This window comes from Meriones unguiculatus, chromosome 21 (assembly GCF_030254825.1).
Source record: "Meriones unguiculatus strain TT.TT164.6M chromosome 21, Bangor_MerUng_6.1, whole genome shotgun sequence".
Taxonomy (NCBI): domain Eukaryota; kingdom Metazoa; phylum Chordata; class Mammalia; order Rodentia; family Muridae; genus Meriones; species Meriones unguiculatus.
Window position 1 is genome coordinate 33,935,831 of NC_083368.1, and position 22,388 is coordinate 33,958,218.

Sequence of the window (22,388 nt, forward strand, 5' to 3'; positions counted from 1 at the left end):
CTGTTTTTTGTTTTTTGTTTTTTGTTTTTTCCCCTTCTTCTTTCACAACTTTATTTTTGTGTTATATTTGACTCTTAAGTCTGCACATTTGTATGAGCTACTATAAACCTTTTCTGGGGCTTCAAGGAGTGTGGCACATGTATGAATAATGCAGGGAGATCCTGAGAGGTTGTTTCTGCAAGGTAAGACAGGGATTTTAATTGTGTGAGAGCCAGTGTTGTGCGTACCCGGATGCATGCATATGTGCATGCATCAGAGAAGTAGTCAGAGAAGTTCATGTTTTTATTAGGTACAGTATCTGTGGTAGCAAAGACTGGCGTTTACATCAGAAAGATCTCTAAGTGTAGCGGAGCTAGAAAGGAGCTGGGAAACTCAGCTCTCTCTCTCTGCTCACGCTCACCACAAACCTTCATGACAGCGTGGGACTAGGCAAGCAGAGCGCGTCGCTTCAAATATTTTTAAAAGAAATTCTACTAAGATGTTTTTTTTTCTGCATAAAATAAAAAGAGAACAGGTTCTGATTTTTTAATAATTTCCCGTCATGTCTGTTTTATTTGCAGAATGGAAAATAAGAATTAAAAAAAAAATCTCAACTCTTTAATCTGACTTTAAAGTAAGACTTTACAACCTAAAGAATCAAGGCTATGTGAAAGCAAACAGAACAATTTATTTCAATTTTCTCTTTGTTTGAACACAAATGAAAACGAGACTTTAACAATTTCCTTAAACATTTTGCCAGTCTTTCAGAAAACACCATTGATAACACAGTTCATTGAGAACCAGGGAAAAGGCACAGTCTTACAACCTTAATATTTTGTGACACAAATAACAAGAAATCAATTTGGGACCAAAAAAAAAAAAGGTATTTTCACGACTGTAATGAGCATTTAATAAAACAAAGCTTATCACGAACATTTACCAAGGTCACATCTCCAAGTTTTTCAGTGGCACTGACAAGAGTTGGGTGTAGGTGAGTCATAGCTGGGATTTTTGAAACTTTCAATAGGGAGCAACGGGGGACCTTCATTCTCGTCTTCCTCGTTCATTCTTCCCAGTCTGGATAATAAACACTGTTTCCAGAGGAATATTCCCACCACATTCCTTGGTCACACAGCCCCTGGCATGAGTCTCAGAAACCTGCCAATCAGTCTGCACTGGTACCTCTATTCTGCATTTAGAAGTGTGACTAAGAGTTGCTGGCATTTTATTTTTTCACAGATTCCAGCTGTTTTCTTTCAAAATGTCCCTCTGTTATTTCACTCCAATGCACTCTTCTGCCCATAGACTCTCACCTGATGAAGAGATACAGGAAACACATTAGGTGTTCTGTAGATTTCCAGACTTACAGATAAAAAGAACCTTAATATTACCTCTCTCCTATCCATAGCTGTGAAGATGAAGAATATGAGTGTTTTGAGCTGATTTAAGAAAACTGTATTTATCAATCAATAGTAAAAAGGGTAAACAATCGTTTTGTAGATAATTACATTCTGAAACTCAAGTTTTAATTAGGTAAACGTCGTGTTTTCAAGATAATACATGTGAGTAACCAACCACATTTTGATTGGGTTAAGGCTCTCTCTATGAGACAGAACCCTTATGTGACACTATTGAAGTGGCCAAGAATCTGAGACTAAAGAGGTGATGGTCCTAGAGGAAAACCTACTATGACTATTCTGCCAAAGGAACATAGCAATAAAATGAATCCTAATGATATATCACTATATCTGCATACCAGAACTCTTCTCAGCTCTCATCAGGGAAGCTTCCTCTTGCAGTAGATGGTAATGGACAAAGAGATACCCACAACTGGGCATTGTACAGGGAGTTAAAGACTTTGAGAACTCAGCCCTTAGTGGGTCAAACCCCTCCTCTCCAGGCTCAGGCAACTTTGCTGAAGAGGGGAGGCAGCATTCTACGAGCTGGGAGGAAGTGGTGGTGATGATGCCAAGGAAATAGATATTCTTCCAGACACAACAGGGCTGATGCATGTGTGAACTCACCGTCTGTGACAGCACACACAAGACCTGCACTGGTTCAAACCGGATGAAATGCCAGCACTGAGAGAGGGAAGTAAACGTGAAGTCCTACCTCGAACTGAAAAGCTACTTGCAATTGATACCAGCTGGGAAAGGGAAAATCAGTTTTCCCCAATGGTGGGTCACTGGGCATATCAACCATACACTTGGGTAGGCCCATACCCAGGAGTACTTAGCCAACTCAAAACAGACTACTTTTTTTTTTTTTGTAGTTGGGAGGACTTTTTGTTTTGTTTTCGTAATTGTTTTGTCTTGTTGTTTTTCTTTCTTTCTTCTTTTTGTTTTCCTTTAAAAAAAAATCTGTTTTGATTTTTTTTTTCCAGATAGAGAAAGAACACGTATTTGGGTATGTAGGGAGGTGGAGAGGCTATAGAAAGAGTTGGAAAGAATATGATCAAAATATATTGTGAAAAATACTGAATAAAAATTCTAAAAAGATACTAATAACCAATGTTGGATTCAAAACATACTGGGTCAAGATCATCTAACATTATCAATGAACAGCATTTGTTCAATAAACAAATTATTGAGCTGAGTATTAGCTTATGAACACAGACTAATTTACTGATTTGTTAAACAGCAGTCCAAGTTTCCAACAGTCCTATGTACTCCAAAAAAACCAAAACAAATTGGAAACAAATCAAAAAACAAAACAAAAAACAGTCCAAGGATCAAAGCATGAAATTACTTTACCAGCTTTCTTACCTTAGAGAAGACTCTCAATAAAGGTTAGAGAAAAGAATTCTTCCCCTAGAGCTAGCTCGTTCCCTTTGGGAAAGGAGGATGGGACAGAGCCAACAGCCTGCTCTACTACTCACTATTCATGAAATTGATCTTTAAATTTAGTAGGGCACAGTGAAAATCATAAGCAATCAGGAAGCAAAAATCATCTCTGCATCTACAGGCAACGTTTAGTCTATGAACAAATATTTATTTTATGGAAAATCTTTTTGTTAAGCAAAACGGAGTCTACAAAATTATGAAATTCTTAAAAGACTGAGTGTTATTTAACCTTCTCATTGGAACACAGGAAAGACGATGGAAATATTTGTGGGTTTCTGAAAAATAAATCTGAAACAATTTTTGATGAAAAAAAAACCCCACCAAGTATTCTATTTAATTGCTTTTTTTAAAATTTAGAATAGGTAGTATAAATCTGTGTTTTAATTTGTAATTGTTGACTTCCTGATTGCATGTGTTAGGAGAATAAAGTCAAAAGGTACACTGTATTACTTGGGGTAGTAGAGACGCTGCTCTTTTTGCATGTTTTGAAAAGAAATTGTAGAGGGGGAAGTTGGCTTGAGGACTTTAGAAAAGAGGGGCGGGGCTGCACCAGGATTGGAGTGCAGAGGGACCTAATGATCTGGGGGTGACTGCCTCTTCAAGCCCCATGTTCTCAGTAGCAATTTAAAAATAATCCTGTGCTGGAGAAATCATTTCTGCTTCATTTCCAACCACCAGAAATTGTTCCTGAGATAAACTTTTATTTGGGCCAAGGATTTTTGAAGATTTTGTTCATTTCCTACAGGCACCTATCTACATAGAAAGAGTTTTAAAAATCAGTTTTTTTTTTTTGAGATGCAAAATTAAGTCATTTACTCTGTTTTGTATTCTGAGGTTGTACCTGCTGTATTCACAACTTTATATGTATTTCAGCTTTAGGACCCTTTCTTAAAAAGACAAACCTTTAGTCTTTATTGGCTTGCTAACATTCTGGCAGTAAAAACAGAGATTTAGAACACAGGCTATGTAGAAAACCAACCAAATTTAAACAGAGATCAAAAAAATACCATGAAAAGTTTTATGTGTGTGCATGTACGTGTGCATGATGTATAAGCGTGATGTGCTCCCGTGAGTGCATATGCATTTGTCGGTGGATACATGTGCAAGTGTGTATGCATGTGTGTGCAAGCGGAGAGGTCTTCGCCGGCTGTTTTCCTCAATTGCTTTCACCTTATTTGTTTGTTTGTTTGTGTGTGTGTGTGTGCTTATTGGAGCCAACGTTTCCCTGAACCTGGAGCTTGCTCCTTGCTTAGACAGACTTGCTCACAAGCTCCTGGGTGTTTCCAGTCTCTGGTTCCCAGCACTGAGGTCCCAGGTGCTTGCTGCTTTGTTGTGATTTTTTTTATGTCTGCTCTGGAATTCCAAACTCAGGTCCTCGCTCTCACGGCAAGTGCTTGACAAACTGAGCCGTTTTCCCAGGCGCCTTAGTGATTTTTATTTTTCCCTGGCTTCAACCTTGCACAGCGAGCGGACAGGGTCTCAGAAATAGCAGTAGACAAGCTAATTAACCTGACTTGATCCTTATGCAATGTATATCTGGGCCAAAATAGTACACTGTACCCCACAACTATACACAACTAATATATATCAATCAAAAAAAAGAAAAAAGAAAAAAAAAGAATGAGGACAAAAACAGTCCCCCACTTCCCATTCCGGAAAGTTAAGAAGGCCAGGTATTGTTTCAGTGATCACGATATGGTGCTTCCTTTTATGCTGTAGTGCTGGAGATAGGCTGCTTCGAGGCAAGAGTTTTTTAAAATTTCAAACCAGAAGTTCTTAGTTTCATTAGGAACTGGTTTGTTTGTTTTTTATCTGCCTAACTCTAGGAGTATTTTCTCTGATGATGGGATTCTTGTCACATAGTTAGCCCTAGATCAGCTGCATGGTCCTTGTGTGTGGGTTGGGCGGGTTCTTTCTCCACGAGATGCTTTTCCCTGCGCTTGGGTACTGCCAGCTGTTGTTTTTACTTTTCGCCCGGAGGTGAGGGGGATTGCTCTGCTGGAGCTGCTCCGTTTGCCAGAAGGGAAGCTGCTATTGATGTTCTTTTTAAAGTCAACAAACGGCAACTAAAGAAAGGGCGGAAGATGATTTGTGGCAGTTAAGGCCTGCAGGCAGCTACATACACAAAAACAGAAGTTGACTTCATTGTGTCAAGACTGTGGGATTGTCAAGACTCCATGGCAAAGAAGAGACAGATCTTCCAGTAAGAGCCTTGAGTTTAACTGGGTGGGTGGTTTACTGCCTTTGGCTTCTGCGTAGGTTTTATCCTCAGAGGGAGCAGTCTTAAGAAGCTGGAAGTAGGTGGCCTTGCATGGAAACGTGTTGGACCCTTGATGCTCACTGGGCCATTCTCCTCTGGTAGCCTTCTTGCCTGGCCTTATCTTTAGGTGACAGAGCGTTGTGGCTATAAAGTTACTATGGTCCCTGGGACGTCAGGAGGATAGCTAAAATGGCTTGGGCAGTGGCCTCACTGAGGCTTTCACACCCAGATGTGGCTTCCTGGGAGACACATTGAAAAGGAGAAACACAGGCAGCAGACAGGCAATTCCAGAGCTTTGCTTCTTGCCCACCTGCCCACGTGCGCAGCTCTGGGTGGTATTTCTGTACTTGCCTGTTTCATTTTTTTTTTTTCAAAATTATTTTCTAGTGAGGGTGTATCTTGAAGAATTTTGCATTTTGAAGATGCGGTTTCCTGTTTTAACATTTTTGGGGGCTCTCACTACATCTTCAGGCATGCAGGAAACTGACCACCGAGAGCCTCCCTTGCACCCACCAAACGCAAACTCATACTTACTCCTCATGGTCTTGCTGTTGTACAGGCATGTGCTGAATAACTTCATAAATTGTTCCATGAAAATCTGGCCGTGTTACACCATCAGAGACTGGGATGGACCTACTTGGCATCTAGAAAATACAGCATATTAAAAGAAAAGATGTAACCCAAGATTAGCCGGAAACAGGCAGCAGTGTAAGAGAGAATGGACCCTCACCCCCTCTGAAAAGTGACTTCCTCCTGGCTATAGTTTCCTGCACTCACACTGTGTGGTTTCAGGAATAGCTTGATAAATCGACAGCTTTTTTTTTTTTAAAAAAAAAATCATTTAAGAAGCTGGAAATATTGTACAAAAAATAATAAAAAGAAAAGTAGCAAAAGAAAACCCCAGCTTAGCTTAGAACCAGGGAGCACATATAACTATTACATTATATTTTTAACTGCTCTTTTGAACACATTTTGCAAGATTGGCTTATCAGAAAGAATAATGTAAAGCTAAAAGTCCTAATCATATTGCAAGTGAGTAAAAAGACAAAGGGTTTGGTTTTAGTGTGGGGATGACTCTGAAAGCTAAAGGCTTAGTTGAACATGAAAGAATGCAGCGAATTTCTCTGGGAAAAAGCCTCACTTTGTTGAAACCTGCATTGTGTGTTTTTTCCTCCTATTCCTTCTAGCTTACAACTTCTTTCTTTCTACAAACATTGTCTTCCGGTTTCTTGTCAGTCTGGTCTTCCTACTCACTCCCTTTTTAAGCACATTTCTGTTCCCCTGTGGCCCTTCATATTTACACAGCACCCCCTAGAGAAGTGTCAGCTGGGTTACAAGGGAGGCGTGTGTTCATACTCCACCAAGCTGTATTGGGATGCATTCATTTCATGTGGTCTTGGAAACTGTTTTCATTCCTCTTACTAAAGTTCTCAAAGAAAGCGCTACGGCCATGACCCGTGACTTCTCTAGTCATTTTGTGTTGAGAATTTGATAGAATTTATAATTGATTTATAAATTGACTTAGAATTGATTTATAATCCATTTCCCTTGGCGTGAAGATGGTCAGGGGCTATGGTAGATGTATGTTAACATACACAATCTGATCTTAGAACTGCTGAGTAATAGCAACTCTGTTAATTTTATGCATTTGCCTTCTGCCCAACTCCTGGAAGATGTGCTAAACGGATAATGAAATGTACAACAGGTAAAGAGAGAGTGATTGGTCTTATGTGTACTACAATAAAAGAAATTGTTTTGATTTCTGAGATGAAAGCAAATCAGTAATTAAACTTATTTCCCCCCTTAAGGATAATTTTGAGAATTTTTCTTTTGTTAGTAGTTGTTTTCTTCTTATGTTCATGGCCTTGGACTTCCAATCTTCATATGTAAGTGCCACTATGGTTTCTTCACATTCACATCCTCCTCCCCACATCATTGTCCTCATTTCTCCCCTTCAGCTGTCTGCTTTGATTTCTCACTTCATCTCCAAAGCACCTGACATGGCCAGTTAAGAACGTCAGAAAAATTCTTACGAATTTCTGATTCGAAAATCAGAATAGTTTCAAATCAAGTTATACTGTGCATTACAGAGTTAAGAAAAGCTTCTGAGATGCTACTCAAGGGCATTTTTCTGCTTCAAATCGCTGACACTGAAGTACTTAGAACCAACAGATGCTTTAATTAATGCCTCATACTATGCACCCCAGTGTTAATCACCAGGCTAAATGTAAATTTCTTACATAAACTTCACTCCTGTATGGTCAACTACTAAGAATAAAATATGTTTGTTTTTTTTTTAAACAAACTCTATGTTTCAAAACTCAGTAAGTCTTTTTACCTCTTCAGTCCCTGCTCTAATTTTTGAAGATACACCCGAAAAGGAAGTTTTACAACATCATGAAAGTTCTTTTAGTTAATGGATCAACCACATACTTATTTTTATCTTTTTGGTTGTGCAAGCAGAGAGTGAAACGATCCTGCCTAAGATTGAAGAGGGTGCTGCAAAGCCTTTGTCAGGTGCCCTCCTCTGTGACAACATGGGCGCTAACTGACTCACCCCCAGGGAGGATGAAATCCAATCAACTCTTCTCCATTACTCACAGGACATTTCTGAAATAAACTCTGTAGCCAGGAAACTCACTGGATGAAGCACACAGGGTGATAGAACGCTTAGAACAAAGGGACTATTCCCTAATAGCAAATAGTTCTTTTCTGAAAAAATGGAAGAAAGAACACCCAGAAGCAAGCAATCCGTTTTTTTTTTTTTTTTGTTCCATCCATAAGTGGACTATTACAGGGGAATAAGGAGATAGAGGAAAAACTGGTCTTTTACAGCTCTGTAAGTGCTCATGAGCTAATAGTTCAGGGGCACATTTTGCATGAAACTGATTTTTTTTTTTTACGATTTTTTAAAAGAGACTTACTGAAACCAAATGGTTTCAACTATAAAAGCCCCTGCCTTTTAAAATGATTGCACCTTTAGGGCAATAATAAAAATGTATTTACTATACGATAACTTCCTTATGACAAGCAAGTAGCTTCAAGAATGTGATTGAATATCTTTGAAAAGCTGTTGAGAATTATGAGGCAGAAGGGAAGGAACGTGAGGAATAGAGAGAGTCCTGCAAAGTGAAGGGCCGAGGTCATTGAAATAACATGGGGTAACTTAAGCCAGGGGCTCCAGAGCCTCTGCTTTTCTTTTCTCTGTAGTTAATTCCTCTGTTCATTGCATATACAGGTAAGGAGTGTCTATCCTTATTTGTGACAGCTTTACTATCTCTATAAGAGAATGAAAATGAGAAAAATGCCTCGGCCCCGAAAGTCTCAGCAGACAGTAGGATGCAGCGAGGGCTCCTGAAGCTTTTGGGTAGTTCTTAAGCGAATGCTGCTTACACCTCTGGGAAAGCAGAACTCTACTTCCTGGTTAATCGGCTACTAGGAAAACCAACCCTGAGCACACCAGACGCATCCGGGAAAGTCACAAATTCGTATATTCCGAAGTCACCCAGAGCATCTTCATGGCCTGAAAGGAAAAGGGACACTACTTAGAGAAGCAATGCTTTCCTCTAATACTTACAACTTTATGCATTTATTTTTGTTTCTTGGGAACATCCAAAGAACTTATCTTTATTGTCTGTTTGAAGTAACGTTTGCATGAATCCATTTACTATTTCCTAGTCCTCTACGGTCATATTGGGATTGAATGGTTTTGGGAATAAGTCCTTCTCAAGAGACAGAAATGAAACTGAACTTGACCAATTATTCCTAAGGGTTGACGTTGGAATATTGTGTTACATACTCAAATATGCATATGTGGACAAGATCGGGGGATTCAAGAACACTGAGGCCTCAGCCTAGAGGCCACAGCAACTTTTATCTACCCATGATATCTACTGTGCTTTGATAGATCTAACAGAGAACGTTTGAAAAAAAAAATGAGTTAAAACAGGAACTACACAAATAAAAAAAACCTGCTGCAGCACAATAGGGATATTACCCAGACTTTATCTGGGAAGTGAAGAAGTTGGAGGTGGTTGGGAGGAGCTGGATGGTCTTGGAACTCTTCCCCTCTGTGACACCCAGTTATTGTAAGAGAGCAAGGACTGGCTAAGAGGGAGAGCCTTTTTTTTTTTTTTAAATTAAGAGCCATTCTTCATGTCATTTTATTTGAATTCTGGTAGCAGGTCCAGAAGGAAGTTTAAAAAAATATCCTTTAAATAGATAAGGTATTTGAGGCAGAGGAAAAAAATTTTTTTCCCAAGGAAGATATGTCAGATATAGGACTGAAACCTGGCTCTCGGCGACACCGCTGTCATAAGCATAACCTCCATTGTTAACTCAGGACAGCTCGGTACAGAGTCAACAGTGAAGGTCAAGGGTCAGCTGGGAACAAAGGAGCAGCCCAGGCCCTGATCATACCTCTATTTTTCCCTCTCCTTAGGACAGGGTGCCGGAATTGTATGTCCTTCAGAAACTACAAAAGGCCCCCTTTGAGCTTACAGACTGACGATAAGAGGGCTGAGGAACTTCACTGTTCCTGATCTTCACTTGTCTTGCCTGTGAATGGAGGAGAGGGGAGTCCTTCCCCAGCTTACCCTACAGACCTGTGTGGCTTACACAGAACTGCAGCAGAGGCTGTACTTTTTTACGGGAAGACACAGGACAATGTAGGGATTGTGGTTGTGCTGACACCAGCGGCTGATGTTACGACATTGACAGTGGTATCTGTAAACACCAGCAAAAAACGCTGATAATTAATATTCATCACTATAGATTACACTCCTTCCCAGTCTGGCCATTACCTGAAAATGTTTGGGCCTTTCTGTATTCTGACTCTGGTCTGAAAAGACAAACAGACATGTTAATCCAGGGCTATCACTGAGGGAAAAGTTTTAAAACGTGTTTGTTTCACAGAAACATACGCATTACCTGCCTTCTAGCTTCTGTTTTATAGCTATAGGAAAAGAAAGGGAAAAATACAGAAAGGTATTGTTTTAGAGTGCTTAGAACTGATTAGAAGAATAAAATGTATTATCCCCCCCCCCATTTTTAACCTACCTTTGTAAGGTTGATACTTTTTCCACAGAAAAAGAAGACACATGGATATAATCAAAAACAGTGATATTCCAGTTATACTCGCTAATGGAGACAGTGATTTTCCTTTTTGTGCAAGCTTCTCCAGTCCTAAAAAAAATAGTTATAAATTACTATATTATCTGAAACGCTTATGGCTACTCTCTACTTAAATAAAACACCATTGCCTGCCCCTCTTCCTCTCCTTTCTCTCTCCTTCGTCCCCAAATGGGTGGGGTATGTTCATTTAAAACCTAAACCCCGAACTCCCTGGGGATATTTGTGATTGGCGATGTGGCTGGTACCTGGGAAATACTGACATAATGTGCTAGCCCTAGAAAATTGCTCCTGCCGCATTTTCCACGCGTGTTTGCCACCTTCCCATATCCTTTTCAGCTCTTTGTCTCTATGCCCTCAGATGCAGGGTCCTCTCGTCCTGCGCCCTTGCTGTTTTAGTGTGATCCAAGGTTGTGACCCTTTCAGGGACATGAAAGTATATATTTAAGGATATGAGAGGAAGGGTGCTTATTTCAAATACACTTTACTCCTTTTTTAAAAAACCAATCAAGAAATGCCAATTTCCCAAATAGCATGTGCATGCAAATTTCAATAAAATATTTAAAGTCAGGACTGCCAGCTGGCTCAGCTGGTAAAAGCGCTCGGTACAAACTTGAGGACCTACTGGAGTTTGGCACTGGAACCCACTGTGGAAAGAGAAACTTTCCTCTTGAAAATTGTCTTCTGACTTCCACGTGTGCACCACACACACACACACACACACACACACACACTCATGACGATGAAATGAAAACTCAAATGTAAAATCCCACCTTGCATCTAAAATTTACTTTATTTTGTAGGCCATTGCTTTTATTACTAGAACAGTATTAGCTATGGTGCTAGTAGATATAATACAGACGCTGAATGCTTACAAAATACCAGGCTCTGGGTTAAGGATGCATGGTCTACAGTAATAGCTGAATACCTTGGCAATCTTATTAAAGGGCAATTATATTATATTACTGTAATTAATATTAACATATTAATATTAATTAATTAATATTCCTCTTCTGGATGAGGAAGCTGAGGCTTGCAAAAGTCACTCAGTTTATAAGGTTGGGGATAATCCCAGGCCTTTTTGTGTTTCATTCTGCCTCCTCCCAGTGCTGTTTGAAACAACTTACTGATTGTGGTTATGTTAATACGAGGTCTGGACTATGAGATGGTTGGTAACATATTAACCCGTAGAGAAGGAAGTGACTGTAATCTTTATCATGCAACTAGCTCGGATACTGATGTGGAAATGAGTTGTGGCAGTCGCCTGTCTACCTGGATCGATGTTCCCTGAAATCATAATTCAAGAACTGTAATGCTACTTCCATTCCAGACAAAGCCTGAGAATCTGGGTGTGGTGAGGAATATGGTGGCAACTCATTTCTTCAATAAGTGCCCAGCCAGCATCCTCTTCCTCTTCCTCCGTAAAGGTTCTGTTAATGTCTCCAGGGGTGAAAATGAGTGCCAGCCCTTCCCCATCTCCTTGTCTTAATATAGGGCTATCTAAAAACATCTTGGTTTTCCCCTAGAGAATACTATCATTTGAAAATGTCCAGTCTTTTCCTGCTGTGGTATAGCTTGTACACCAAATTCCAGGAGACAGGTTATGAAAACCATGCTGTCTCCTCTAATTTGAACACACACTGCTCTTCTTATATACCTTTTAAGTTTGAGAGACAAGGATGTTTTTTTATTATGAGAAATTCTGTGCCATTTTTGGGGGCCACTGTGATCCTATTAACTATCCACCAGTGGTCATATTAATACCCTGTTTGTTCATGAGTGACACAAGCAATTTCTCTGATGAACTGGATTTTAATCAAACATTTTATTTGAAGTCTAATTTTGTCACATCATGGTTGAATGGCATCATAGGTTGACTATGGATAAAAGAACTCCACAACATCAAAAGTATTCTGTTGTAAGAAACAATCTCTCTCTGGAGACATGTTCTCCCTCTAGCTGGTATCAAGGCCCTAACCTCTTCCTTCTTTTGGCATGAGAACCCAGAAAAAATCCAATGAAAAAAAAAAAGGTTTATTATTTGTGTGTGTGTAAATGTAAAAACAGGTTTAACATACAATAGTTGGCTGTCTTACTCTAAGCCACAAAGAACATACTTTTCCACATCCTTCAATTTTAACTTTTTCCCACCTGGACAGGTATTTAAGTGTTTAAATTTTTAGATCCCCTTCTACAGAGGATCACCACCTTCCCATTCCTCTTTCTTTTTTTATGTCCTTAGACTCCTTTTTTATTGCTCTCTCACTTCCTCCCATTGGCTTCTCTCTGTCTGCAACCAGAGACCCACCTTGTAGTGATAGAGTCCTGTCAGTTCCAAAGCTTGGTTGAGGTGAAGGCCAGTCTTGTCTTCATGGAGAGGGAGGGTGCACTTTGTCATTTTCTGAAAACAAACCATCTTTCTTGGCCCCTCACCTAGAGTTCAATGGTTTCCTGCCCTTGTCTCCATTTCTCTATCTAGAATGCATGTCAGAGGGCACTGTTGCTGTATTCTCAGTCTTAGCCAAGTGTGCTTTTGGGTAGATGAGCTTCTAGAACTCTGACTTGAAAATAGGACAGTAGGGAAATTCTGCTCTTATTGCTCAGAGAGTATATTGGGACCTGTCGTGCAGGTCTGGGCATTTGGAAGAGCTTTTTCTTCTTTCAGAGTTTATGTTGTTGTACACAGCACGCCACTCTCCCCACTATTTAAACACGACCGACTCATTTACCAAAGCCAGAGTGCAAATGCTATTTGCCCCCTCCTTAAGCAAACAAATAAAATGGAGGAACATGTCAAGTGCAAATATGGGCAAGAGGTGTGGTATCCATGGTGTCGCTACCCTGCTGTTTGAGGCTGTGCCCCAAGCAGGACAGCCATATGTCCCACAGGCAGTGTGTCTATTTCTGGGCGAGAATGGAGTCCTGAGAACCCCTCTATCCAATCTGTTCTCTCATTGTGGCAGCTGCCTCACGTCCCCTCGGAGACGGAGACGCTGTGCTCTGTGCTGTGTGACTTGCACGCTTCTCACGGCCCACCTGACAGACACAGTTATTCTGTCGTAGGTTCTCAAGCAGCCATCAGCCAAGGTCTGAGGGTTCAGAGGTCAAGGTTAAAGTACCTCCATCTGTGTCTTCAGTGACCCACAGTTCAGAATTTTGTAGTCAATAGGGGAAATTAATCCATTTCTCTTCCTATTTCGTATCCTTTCCTACTTTTTTAATAGTGGAAAGATTTGGGTTACAATTCTGAAATCTGAAACACATCCATAATAGATACCTTTTAAGCTGTGTGCACATGCCTTCAGTTGCTTGTAATTATACACTTGAATACTTTCATATACAAATCTTTCAATTCCAAGCAGATGGCTCCATCTCCATAAATATTCTCATTATGTATATATGTAGGTATAATACATCTTATTGTAGTAATTTTGGTTCATTTAATATCTTAAATATGGTGTATTAAAATGTCTGTAATTATGGTAATACTATTACTTTTAAAATATAAGCGCTAATTTATTATTCTAATGGCTATTATTTCCTTGAAACAACTAGACTTTACTTTTAGCTATTTATTTCATTAGTTCTCATGAGTACGAAATAGAACATCTTGTAGATGTACTTCATATTTGTAACTTAAATTAGTTAAGAAAATTATTCAAAGAAAATTTCTTTAAACACATACAAATTGCAATGTATTAACTAAACCTGAATCATTACTGTGAGACGCAAGACATTTACACTGTTTTATATGTATACTGCATGAACCTATATGTATTGATTAAAAGGACAATAAACCCCATCAATAACTTAGTGACCTAAAAGAATAAAATGTTTAAGATTGTTAAAAAGAAAGGCTTTGAATTCAGATGTTATTTTGTCATGTACTTTCTGTGTCACTCTGCCAATTGCCTCTGTTTTCTCTAGATATCTCCCCTGAGCTATGGAAAGGTCAATTAATAATATCTCAGATTAGATGAGAATCATAGGCCACAGAGGTGGAAGTCTCCATCTGTCTGGCTTCACACACGCTGAAGACAGAGAGCTGTCACATTCTCAGCCGTTCTCTCCCTAACTGAAGGTTGCCAATAAAACGTTTGATTATTTCCTGGCCTTGTTATTTTCTTTCCATGTCTGTGACCCTAGAGTCATTGTTGAGTCCTTTTCCCTTTGTCCTCTACATCTTATTGCTGAGACTTTAAAGCAGTTATATAGTTTTGCCTCATTAAAAAATAAAGAGATTCATCTATTTCCTGCAACTTGACTCTGGAGACAGGAAACTTCAGCGTGGTTTTAGAAACATGGTAAAGGCAAATATCCCACCCTTAGAAATGATTTAGTATTCCCTACAAGTCTGAATACGGCTTGTCTGTCAGAGTGAATTTTCCGTAAGTATTCAGCTGACCTCGTAAGCAGTGGTCTTGTGTGTCACTTCATGTATGCTTAATCTGTGTTGCAGAAATTCATTCATTTTGAAACGGAAACATTGAACACAACACATCACATTGGCAGTGCTGATTTTCTTCCCCTTTTTACTGTTGCTGGAGTCAAGGCTCTGTGAACACTGAGGACTGGGAAACAGCTCTGAAAAACCACAATGAGGCCGCTAATGTTTTCAAGCCTGGATCACTCTGGAAAATGAGCACCTGTTCTTCTTATTTACTACAATAACATATGCCAGTCTTTGTACAGGTCAAACAGGTTTTGAGACTTCGCTAAAGACAATTATCTGATAAGAAGACCGTAGTTGTCTTTGGAATAAGATCTTAGTCAAATACTGGGGGCTTCTGATATTTTGAAAACTTGCTGGCTGAGCGTTAGTGCAGACAGTTTAAGAAATGAGGAAGTCTTAACCGTAATATACTGCCACATATTACATCTATATTTTTGCTTGCGATGGGCCTAAAGAACAAGTCTAATATGATACAAGTTTGCCACCAAACAATTCCATATATGACCTGGCACACACACACACACACACACACCTTGTTTTAAACTATCTTTCAGTTAGCTACATGGTGAAAAGCTGGCTGAGTTTATAAAATACATTAACTTATAAGGCAAAAGATGTTCTTTAGTTGTATAATTGAAACATATTTTAAGCAGAGATTCTTATCAGGGGCTGTTTGACTCTCAGTGCTTATGTCTTATTTAGACCATAATAGGTGCCACATAATGGTTTAATGAGCGCTAGTCTTAATCTTTTTAAACATATTCTTTACAGGGATGTCAAGGCAAACATATCAGTTTTTATTGAGGCATAATTTAGGGAAGAATTTTGTAGCTTTATTCTCTAATACGTTAGGCACTAGAAAGATGTAGTTATGTGTGATTTAAATTCAAATTAATAACAGCAAACTAAAACTAAAACTTTAATCCTCAGAGGCATAGCCATGTTTGTATTGCTATAAAGCTAAGAAAGGTTAGTGGCTGCCATGTTGAAAGGTGATGGTATTGACGGTTTCTTCTTTGTGCAAAGTTCTACTGGACAACAGTAGAACAATATTCTAGGCAGTATTATCTTCCTCAAAAAAAGGTTCACCAAGACAATGTATGAATCCCAATATACTTGATTTTACAAGTATGGTTACCTTTAATCGCAAAGAGCTCTAAGAAAACACACAACACACATTTCTTCATCAGCCTGTAGGCTTTGTAAACTTTGATAACTCTTTGCGACACTCCAAGATCTTTTTAATGAATTAAAAATTCCTTAGAGGGAAAAACTTTCTTTACCAAATGAATATGGACTTTCTTTCTTTATAATAAATGACATACAGTAAAAAGAGTTATGAAACAATCAGGAAAGTCATATATAAAAGTTACATTCAAAATGTTTAGCTCATTTGTATTTGGCAATCTTAAAGAAAATACTACCTATCCTATCTAGGTCAGTCTAATGTTTTGTAACTAAATCATCCTTTATCATATCTTGTATTTATCAACTTAAAAATATCTTTCTAGACCTTAAAACATTTTCTTAAATCTTAAACAACTTAAGCCTAGCTGTGAAACTGTGACTCTCTAGTCTGCAACCCTGCCAGAGACTTGAGAAGGAATAAAATTGTTTAGTAGGAAGTAATTGTTGCCCTTGGACTCAGTATTATTTGACTTCAAACGCCATAGCTAGAGCTCCAGATCCAGTAGGTCTCGGGTGTCTTAACAATTTGTTTGTTTGTCTATTTTAAGATAAGATCATGCTATGTACTCCATGCTGGTCTTAAAATTGACAGAGGATTCTTCCTGCCTCAGCCACTTGAGAAAATACCTTTGGGGTGGGGGCTGGGGTTTTGAGACAGGATTTCTCTCTGTAGTCTTGGCTGTTCTAGAACTCGCTCTGTAGACCAGGCTGGCCTGGAACTCACAGAGATCCACCCACCTCTGCCTCCTGAGTTCTGGGATTAAAGCTGTATCACACCGCCACATGGTTTTTCTTTATTTTAATTTTATCTCTATTGGTGTTTTGTCTACACATATTTCTGTGTGATGATGCCAGGTCCCCTGGAACAGGAGTTACAGACAGTAGTGAGCTGCCATTAAACAGTTGGGAATTACACCCAGGTCCTCTGGAAGAACAGCCAGTGCTCTTAACTGCTGTGCCATTTCTCCAGAGAGAAACTACATTTTTAAAAAGCAAACTGTTTATGTGATTTTGATACAAGAAGCTAAATAGCTGTAAATGGCAAGTTTTAACGTAAGGATTAAAAAAAAAGCCCTGTATAAACAGGTAGTTTATCCTTGCTTTCTTTATTGAATATAATATACTAAGCTTCTGTATTTTAAGCTTCTGTATTCTTATTCTAGGCACCAGAAATAATGACATGGAACAGAAGTCGATTCATGGTTGTTCTGTCTTGTACTTTCTTTCCTTCACCAACACAATCATCTAAATCATTGCTTCCTAGTCAAACTTGTGGGATTTTTTTTTCTCAAGTTAGATCTGGTTTGTCTCTTTTTCTGTATGCAAAGATACAGATAATAATGGAATATTTAAAAAAGGAAAGAGTGAAGGAGGAAAGGAGACAGGGTGATAAAAAGGAAGGCAAAGAGAAAGTAGAAGAAAGCAATGAAGATAGGCGATTTGGGAGCTAGAACTGTAGAATAGACAGAATTTAGTGCTTGAGTGTGGTACTGGGTGTAAATACAGGAAAGAGTTTGAGGTGACATTTAGTTTTCTGCTAGGCTGGTAGAGTCTAGGGAAAGTCACTTAACAATCAGGAGAGTATAGACAGAATAGGTATGGGGAGGAGAAGAAAATGGTTCGGTTTTGTTAATTTGAACTTTTCTTTGGATTTTAGAGTTTCTGAGAGAGGCAGCTGGTATACAAGCCTTAGAGCTTTGAAGAGAAGGATGTAAGATGGCCAGTGTTACAAGACTCTATGGGGATGAGTGAAGGTGTACAGGAAATCACACCAGAGAACAGAATCATGGTCCACGGAGAAGCTGATGGTATGGGAGTCTGCTACCTGTCCCTAATAGGCAATGGCTCTTTTTTTTAATTATAATTTTTTATTTTTTTGTATTAATTACAGTTTATTTCCTTCGTGTCCCAGCTGTAGCCCCTTTCCTCATTCCCTCTCAATCCCACCCTCCCTTCCTCATCTCGTTCTTGCCCATCTTTAAGTCCACTGATAGGGGAGGTCCTCCTCCGCTTCCATCTGATCCTAGCTTATCAGTTCTCATCAGGACTGGCTGCAATGTCCTCCTCTGTGGCCTAGCTAGGCTGCTCCTCCCACAGGGGGCTAGGAAGGTCAAGGAGCTAGCCATAGAGTTCATGACAGAGACAGTCTCTGTTCCCCTTACTAGGGTTACCACTTGGATACTGACCTGCCATGGGTTATATCCAAGCAGGGGTTTTAGGTTATATCTATGCAGGGTCCCTGACTGGAGAATCAGTCTCAAATAAGCCCCTGTGCCCAGATATATTTGGTCCTTGTGGAGCTCTTGTTCTCTCCAGGTCTTACTAACTCTCTCTTCTTTCATATGATTCCCTGCACTCTGCCCAAAGTTTGAGTCTCAGCATCTGCTTTGATACACTGCTATGTAGAGTCTTTCAGAGGCCCTCTATAGTAGACTCCTATCCTACTTCTCGTTTTCTCCTATTTCCAATGAGTCGACAACTCCTAACCTTTTGGGCCATGACATTTGAAAGATGCATCTTTTAGGGGATGCAAAATACAGAATTATGAAAGTTTTTTCCAAGCTGATGAGGCTCCTGATAAATTCTTTTATTCACTTCAGAAGCAGAGGGTTAAAAAAAAAAAAGAGGAACCAATGAAGACCAAGGAGTGAGTGGAAAAAGTGGAAAACAAGAATCCCAACTAATGTGTATTTGTTCTTCTAGCCTAACTTAACTGTTTATGTGTGACTGTACACATAAACTCTTAAACGATCAATATAATTCCTTTTATACTCCTGCTGGTAAAATCTGCAAAGCAGTAACATGCATTTAGGAGCAATTTACTGACTCTTTCTTCATAGCTGGCATTTGAATTTCTCTCCACTTTGTTTTGAGTTGTCATTCTTCGAGCCTCAAAATCCCTGGCTTAGCTAAGCGATAAAAGAGACCATTAACAAGAGCGCAATCAATCATATTCTCTGCAGGCGTTTGGGAAAGCGAGGCTAGCATGCCTTTATGCTTTAGAAAGGCTCGTCCTTTCACACACTTACCTATGGAAGTGATGATGATGGTGAAACGAGTTTCATCTTGTTTCCCCGTTATATTGTTGTAAGCACAGCACACATAGTCAGTAGTCTTCTGGGCCACTTTCTCAGAGGCAACTTCTAACCGAGGCCCGTGCTTGATGACGTGGGTTGTATTGTCAGACCGCCGGATCCAGGAGTAGGTGTTGGGGGGATAGGAATCAGCTGAACAGTCAAAGAGGACGGCTTCTCCCAGGTCAACAGTGAACACTTCTCCTACTTTTAGCCCCTTATCAGAATTAACCTGAAGTCCATAAGGTCCATCTGCAGTAAAGCAAAAGAGAGAGAGAGAGAGAGAGAGAGAGAGAGAAAAAAAACAAAAAAAACAGATGGAGGGCGTAGGTCACTCAAACAGTCCCAGCACAGCTGCAGGGTTTGAAGAGCTTAGTCTCCGCTTGCTGTCTTTAAGAGTCTTCACGTAGACTTGAGCAAATAGGCCCTCAGTCAAACTCCCAATTAGTGATGAGATTCACAGGAGTGGAAATTGCTTGATTGAACATAATTGTAATAGTTAGAGCCAGAAACCTCAGTGTGCAGTTTACAGGCGGGCACTGCCGTTCTCAGTGCGGGGCTTAGCTTTTCAGTGCCCTGTTGATAAATGCACGCTGTTGCTAGGCAACCTCAGTCTTTCTGGACTAGGAACCACACTTGAAAATACTTTTACGACGCATAAAAACTATTTTCTTCTCCGCAATCATACTTTGAGAAGTGTCTGTGTTTCTCCTCAGTGCCAGGTTATGCAAATATTTTTTGAAGGCAGAGTTTTAGAGGGAACACAGATTACTGCAAATAGGTAGGGGGTGGTTCATATTTTCTTAAGATTCTAACAGATTAAGACATCCTTTTAAGCCTCGGATTCCATTGGGAATACACACACATGCACACACACACGTGTGCACAGGTGTGCACAATGACACATCTGTGTCATTAACAGATATTCATTGGAAAATCAAAAAGTTAGTCAACTCTGGCTATTTGGCTGCGTTTTTCCATACTTCCACATCTGTGACAATCCCTGTAGCTTCTTGTCGAGAATAAGGTTAACATTAAAAATATTTCCCAGATACAAAATTTCTCCTTTTTTTTAAAGCCTTTTGGGGCATGGCTTTACTCACTTTTCATTAATTAGACACTTGCCATGGGACTTTATTTGGTTAGACATAGAGGCTGCATTTAATCTTGAAAGAAACGTCACGGGACAGATGTTGTTATTCTCATCATAATATTTTAAAATGTACTACCCCATAGTCACATGGTTAAGAGTCAGCTATATTGAGATGCTTAAATCAATAAGGTTTGTGCTACATAATTTTTCTATGTCAGAATATTGTTGGCTTAACAGTATTGTCTTTGTGTCTCATCGTATAATTATTGTCTTATAATTATGTGATTACTCAAATAACCATTTAATTAACAAATGTTAAAGAGACAAGTATAAAATTATTTGTACTTACATATTTAGGAATATATGCATATATTTGTGACAATAATTTTAAAAAAGACCATGAATTTGAAAGCAATCAAGGAGGTGCGTGGGAGAAGTTGGAGGCAGGAAGGGAATAAAGAAAAAAGAAAAGGGGGAATAAAGTAATTATAAAAGTTATCATATATTTAGTGCATGAGAGACAAATCACACTGTCAAGGAATTTACAAACTAGATAAAGTGCACAGTGTTTTAATTTTCTTTTTAAAAGCCACCAATAACTCTCTAAATGTGTAATTATATAGGGACTAGGTTTTAGGGTGACACATTTTTGTCAATCATGAATTAACGTGTTCTTTAGAAGTTACTTAAACTTTTGGGATCTCTTTGCCTTTTAATATCAAAATATGGATTAGCTGACTGCCAAAATTATTTATGCCTTTGAAATTTTGACAAAATTCTTTACGTTACATAGTTCTTTGTCAGTTTCCAGAGTGATTCTCCATTATGCCATCATTTTCTGATCCATCTGCCATTTTGAAGGCAAATTTCAAACAGAAACTAGGGACACCACTTTATAGATTACATTTAGCTATAGAACATGGTTTTTTAAGGTCATGGGAAAATGTGAAGTGTCCACGCAGCGTGATCTGACTATGTTTACACGAGCAAAACTACTATCAGAAAGAAAGTCTAGAAGCCAGCTTAATCAGTCCTTGGTATCCTGAGCAATTGGTTCCAGGACCCAGTCAAGATACATAATCTGTGCATGCTCAAGTCTGCTCTAGATAATGGTGCAGTATTTGTATATTACCCAACATATGTAAAATGTAAGCCTGCTTGGATCACCTATAACACCAAACACAACAGAACCCACTGGCCTCCAGGGTTGATAGCGCCTGCCTATAAAAGCAAGTTGCTGCATATCGGATCTCACACATGAATGGCTGTGTGCCTTTCAGAGTGTGCTGATGTTCTGCACAGCTCAGGAAGGAACCCCCCTGTGGAGCTGCCTTGGGATCTTGCAACATATTTGAGTATTCCCACAGGCAGCGTTTCTCTAATCTTGGAGGGCGGGGTGACTCTACAGAGGAAGCCCATGTTCAGAGCCATGTTTGGTGCGTAAGGCTAGTATCTTAATAAAAATAAGCAGTTTTAAGTGAAATGTCCTTTGAAAGAAGAGACTCTGATTTTGTAGCTCTGTTCTCTCCTTGTGTGTCTGTTGATTGTGCTCCTTCCTTATGTGTTGGCTTTTATAACTGGTGTCATCTTCTCTCACTGTCTTACATGTGCTGTTCCTGGCTCTGCAGTCGGTTCCACACCTCTCAACCCTTCTATGCATCCCGCCTGTTGGCATTTCTTTCAGTTCCGGAAAATTAATACTTTGAGGCATTTGAATTCATTACTTCTGATAAGATTTTAGTAAATGTGTGTTTTATAGGATTATAGAAAAAGAAATGCATGCTCATTGCAAGAGAGTGGTAAACTAGAGATGGAAAGTTACCTGTAAGTTTCCGAGAGGCCCGACATCTGTATAATCATGTCTTCTTCTAGTTACGTATCCCTCTTTTCCATTCTTCTCTTACACCTTCTTTTTCCCACTTCTTCTGTTCCTCCCTCAGCCCCCTTCCCTGTGTCTGTGTCTCTGCCTGTATTTCCATCGGTTTGTCTATCTGCCTCTGTCTCTTTGCCTCATTTTCTTCCTCTTACACACATAAACACACACAGGTATACAACATCATCTCACACTACACAAACTCTTTATGTTATATTCTCTAACTAGTCTATGATTTTTTTTTTCTGTGCTGGTCAACACTTCAGCACTTCAGACTGGCCATCCTTCTATTTAAAACACATTTTAAAAGACCTACTTGTTTATTATTTACACATTCTTCTTCTATTTTGAGGTGGAGCATAGCACATCTCTCAAGGCAAGGGAACGGGCGGGCTTATAGGAGACATTTGGAGTGGCTCAACTACAGTAGGATCGGATACGGATAAAAGCAGATGGATAATTCCATTTGGCTTTGGATTGTGGTTCACTGTCTTG

The 22,388-nt window shown here is 39.3% G+C and overlaps 1 protein-coding gene across 4 annotated transcripts in view; it reads right to left on the bottom strand.

The window, feature by feature from the left end:
- Positions 1-647: 647 nt before the first annotated feature.
- Hepacam2 (HEPACAM family member 2) overlaps positions 648-22,388 on the bottom strand; it is a 39,635-nt gene continuing 17,894 nt past the window's right edge. For 2 of the 4 annotated variants that reach the window (XM_021627525.2, XM_060374005.1), the window contains exons 4-10: positions 18,883-19,179; positions 10,141-10,266; positions 10,012-10,036; positions 9,885-9,922; positions 8,532-8,605; positions 5,617-5,726; positions 648-1,292 (exon numbers count right to left, since the gene is read on the bottom strand). In XM_021627525.2, coding sequence (XP_021483200.1) covers positions 1,289-1,292; positions 5,617-5,726; positions 8,532-8,605; positions 9,885-9,922; positions 10,012-10,036; positions 10,141-10,266; positions 18,883-19,179 — 674 coding nt within the window. In that variant the 3' untranslated portion in view covers positions 648-1,288. Of the gene's footprint in view, positions 1,293-5,612; positions 5,727-8,531; positions 8,606-9,884; positions 9,923-10,011; positions 10,037-10,140; positions 10,267-18,882; positions 19,180-22,388 lie in introns of those variants that run through there. The other 2 variants (XM_021627524.2, XM_060374006.1) reach the window with 1 other exon arrangement.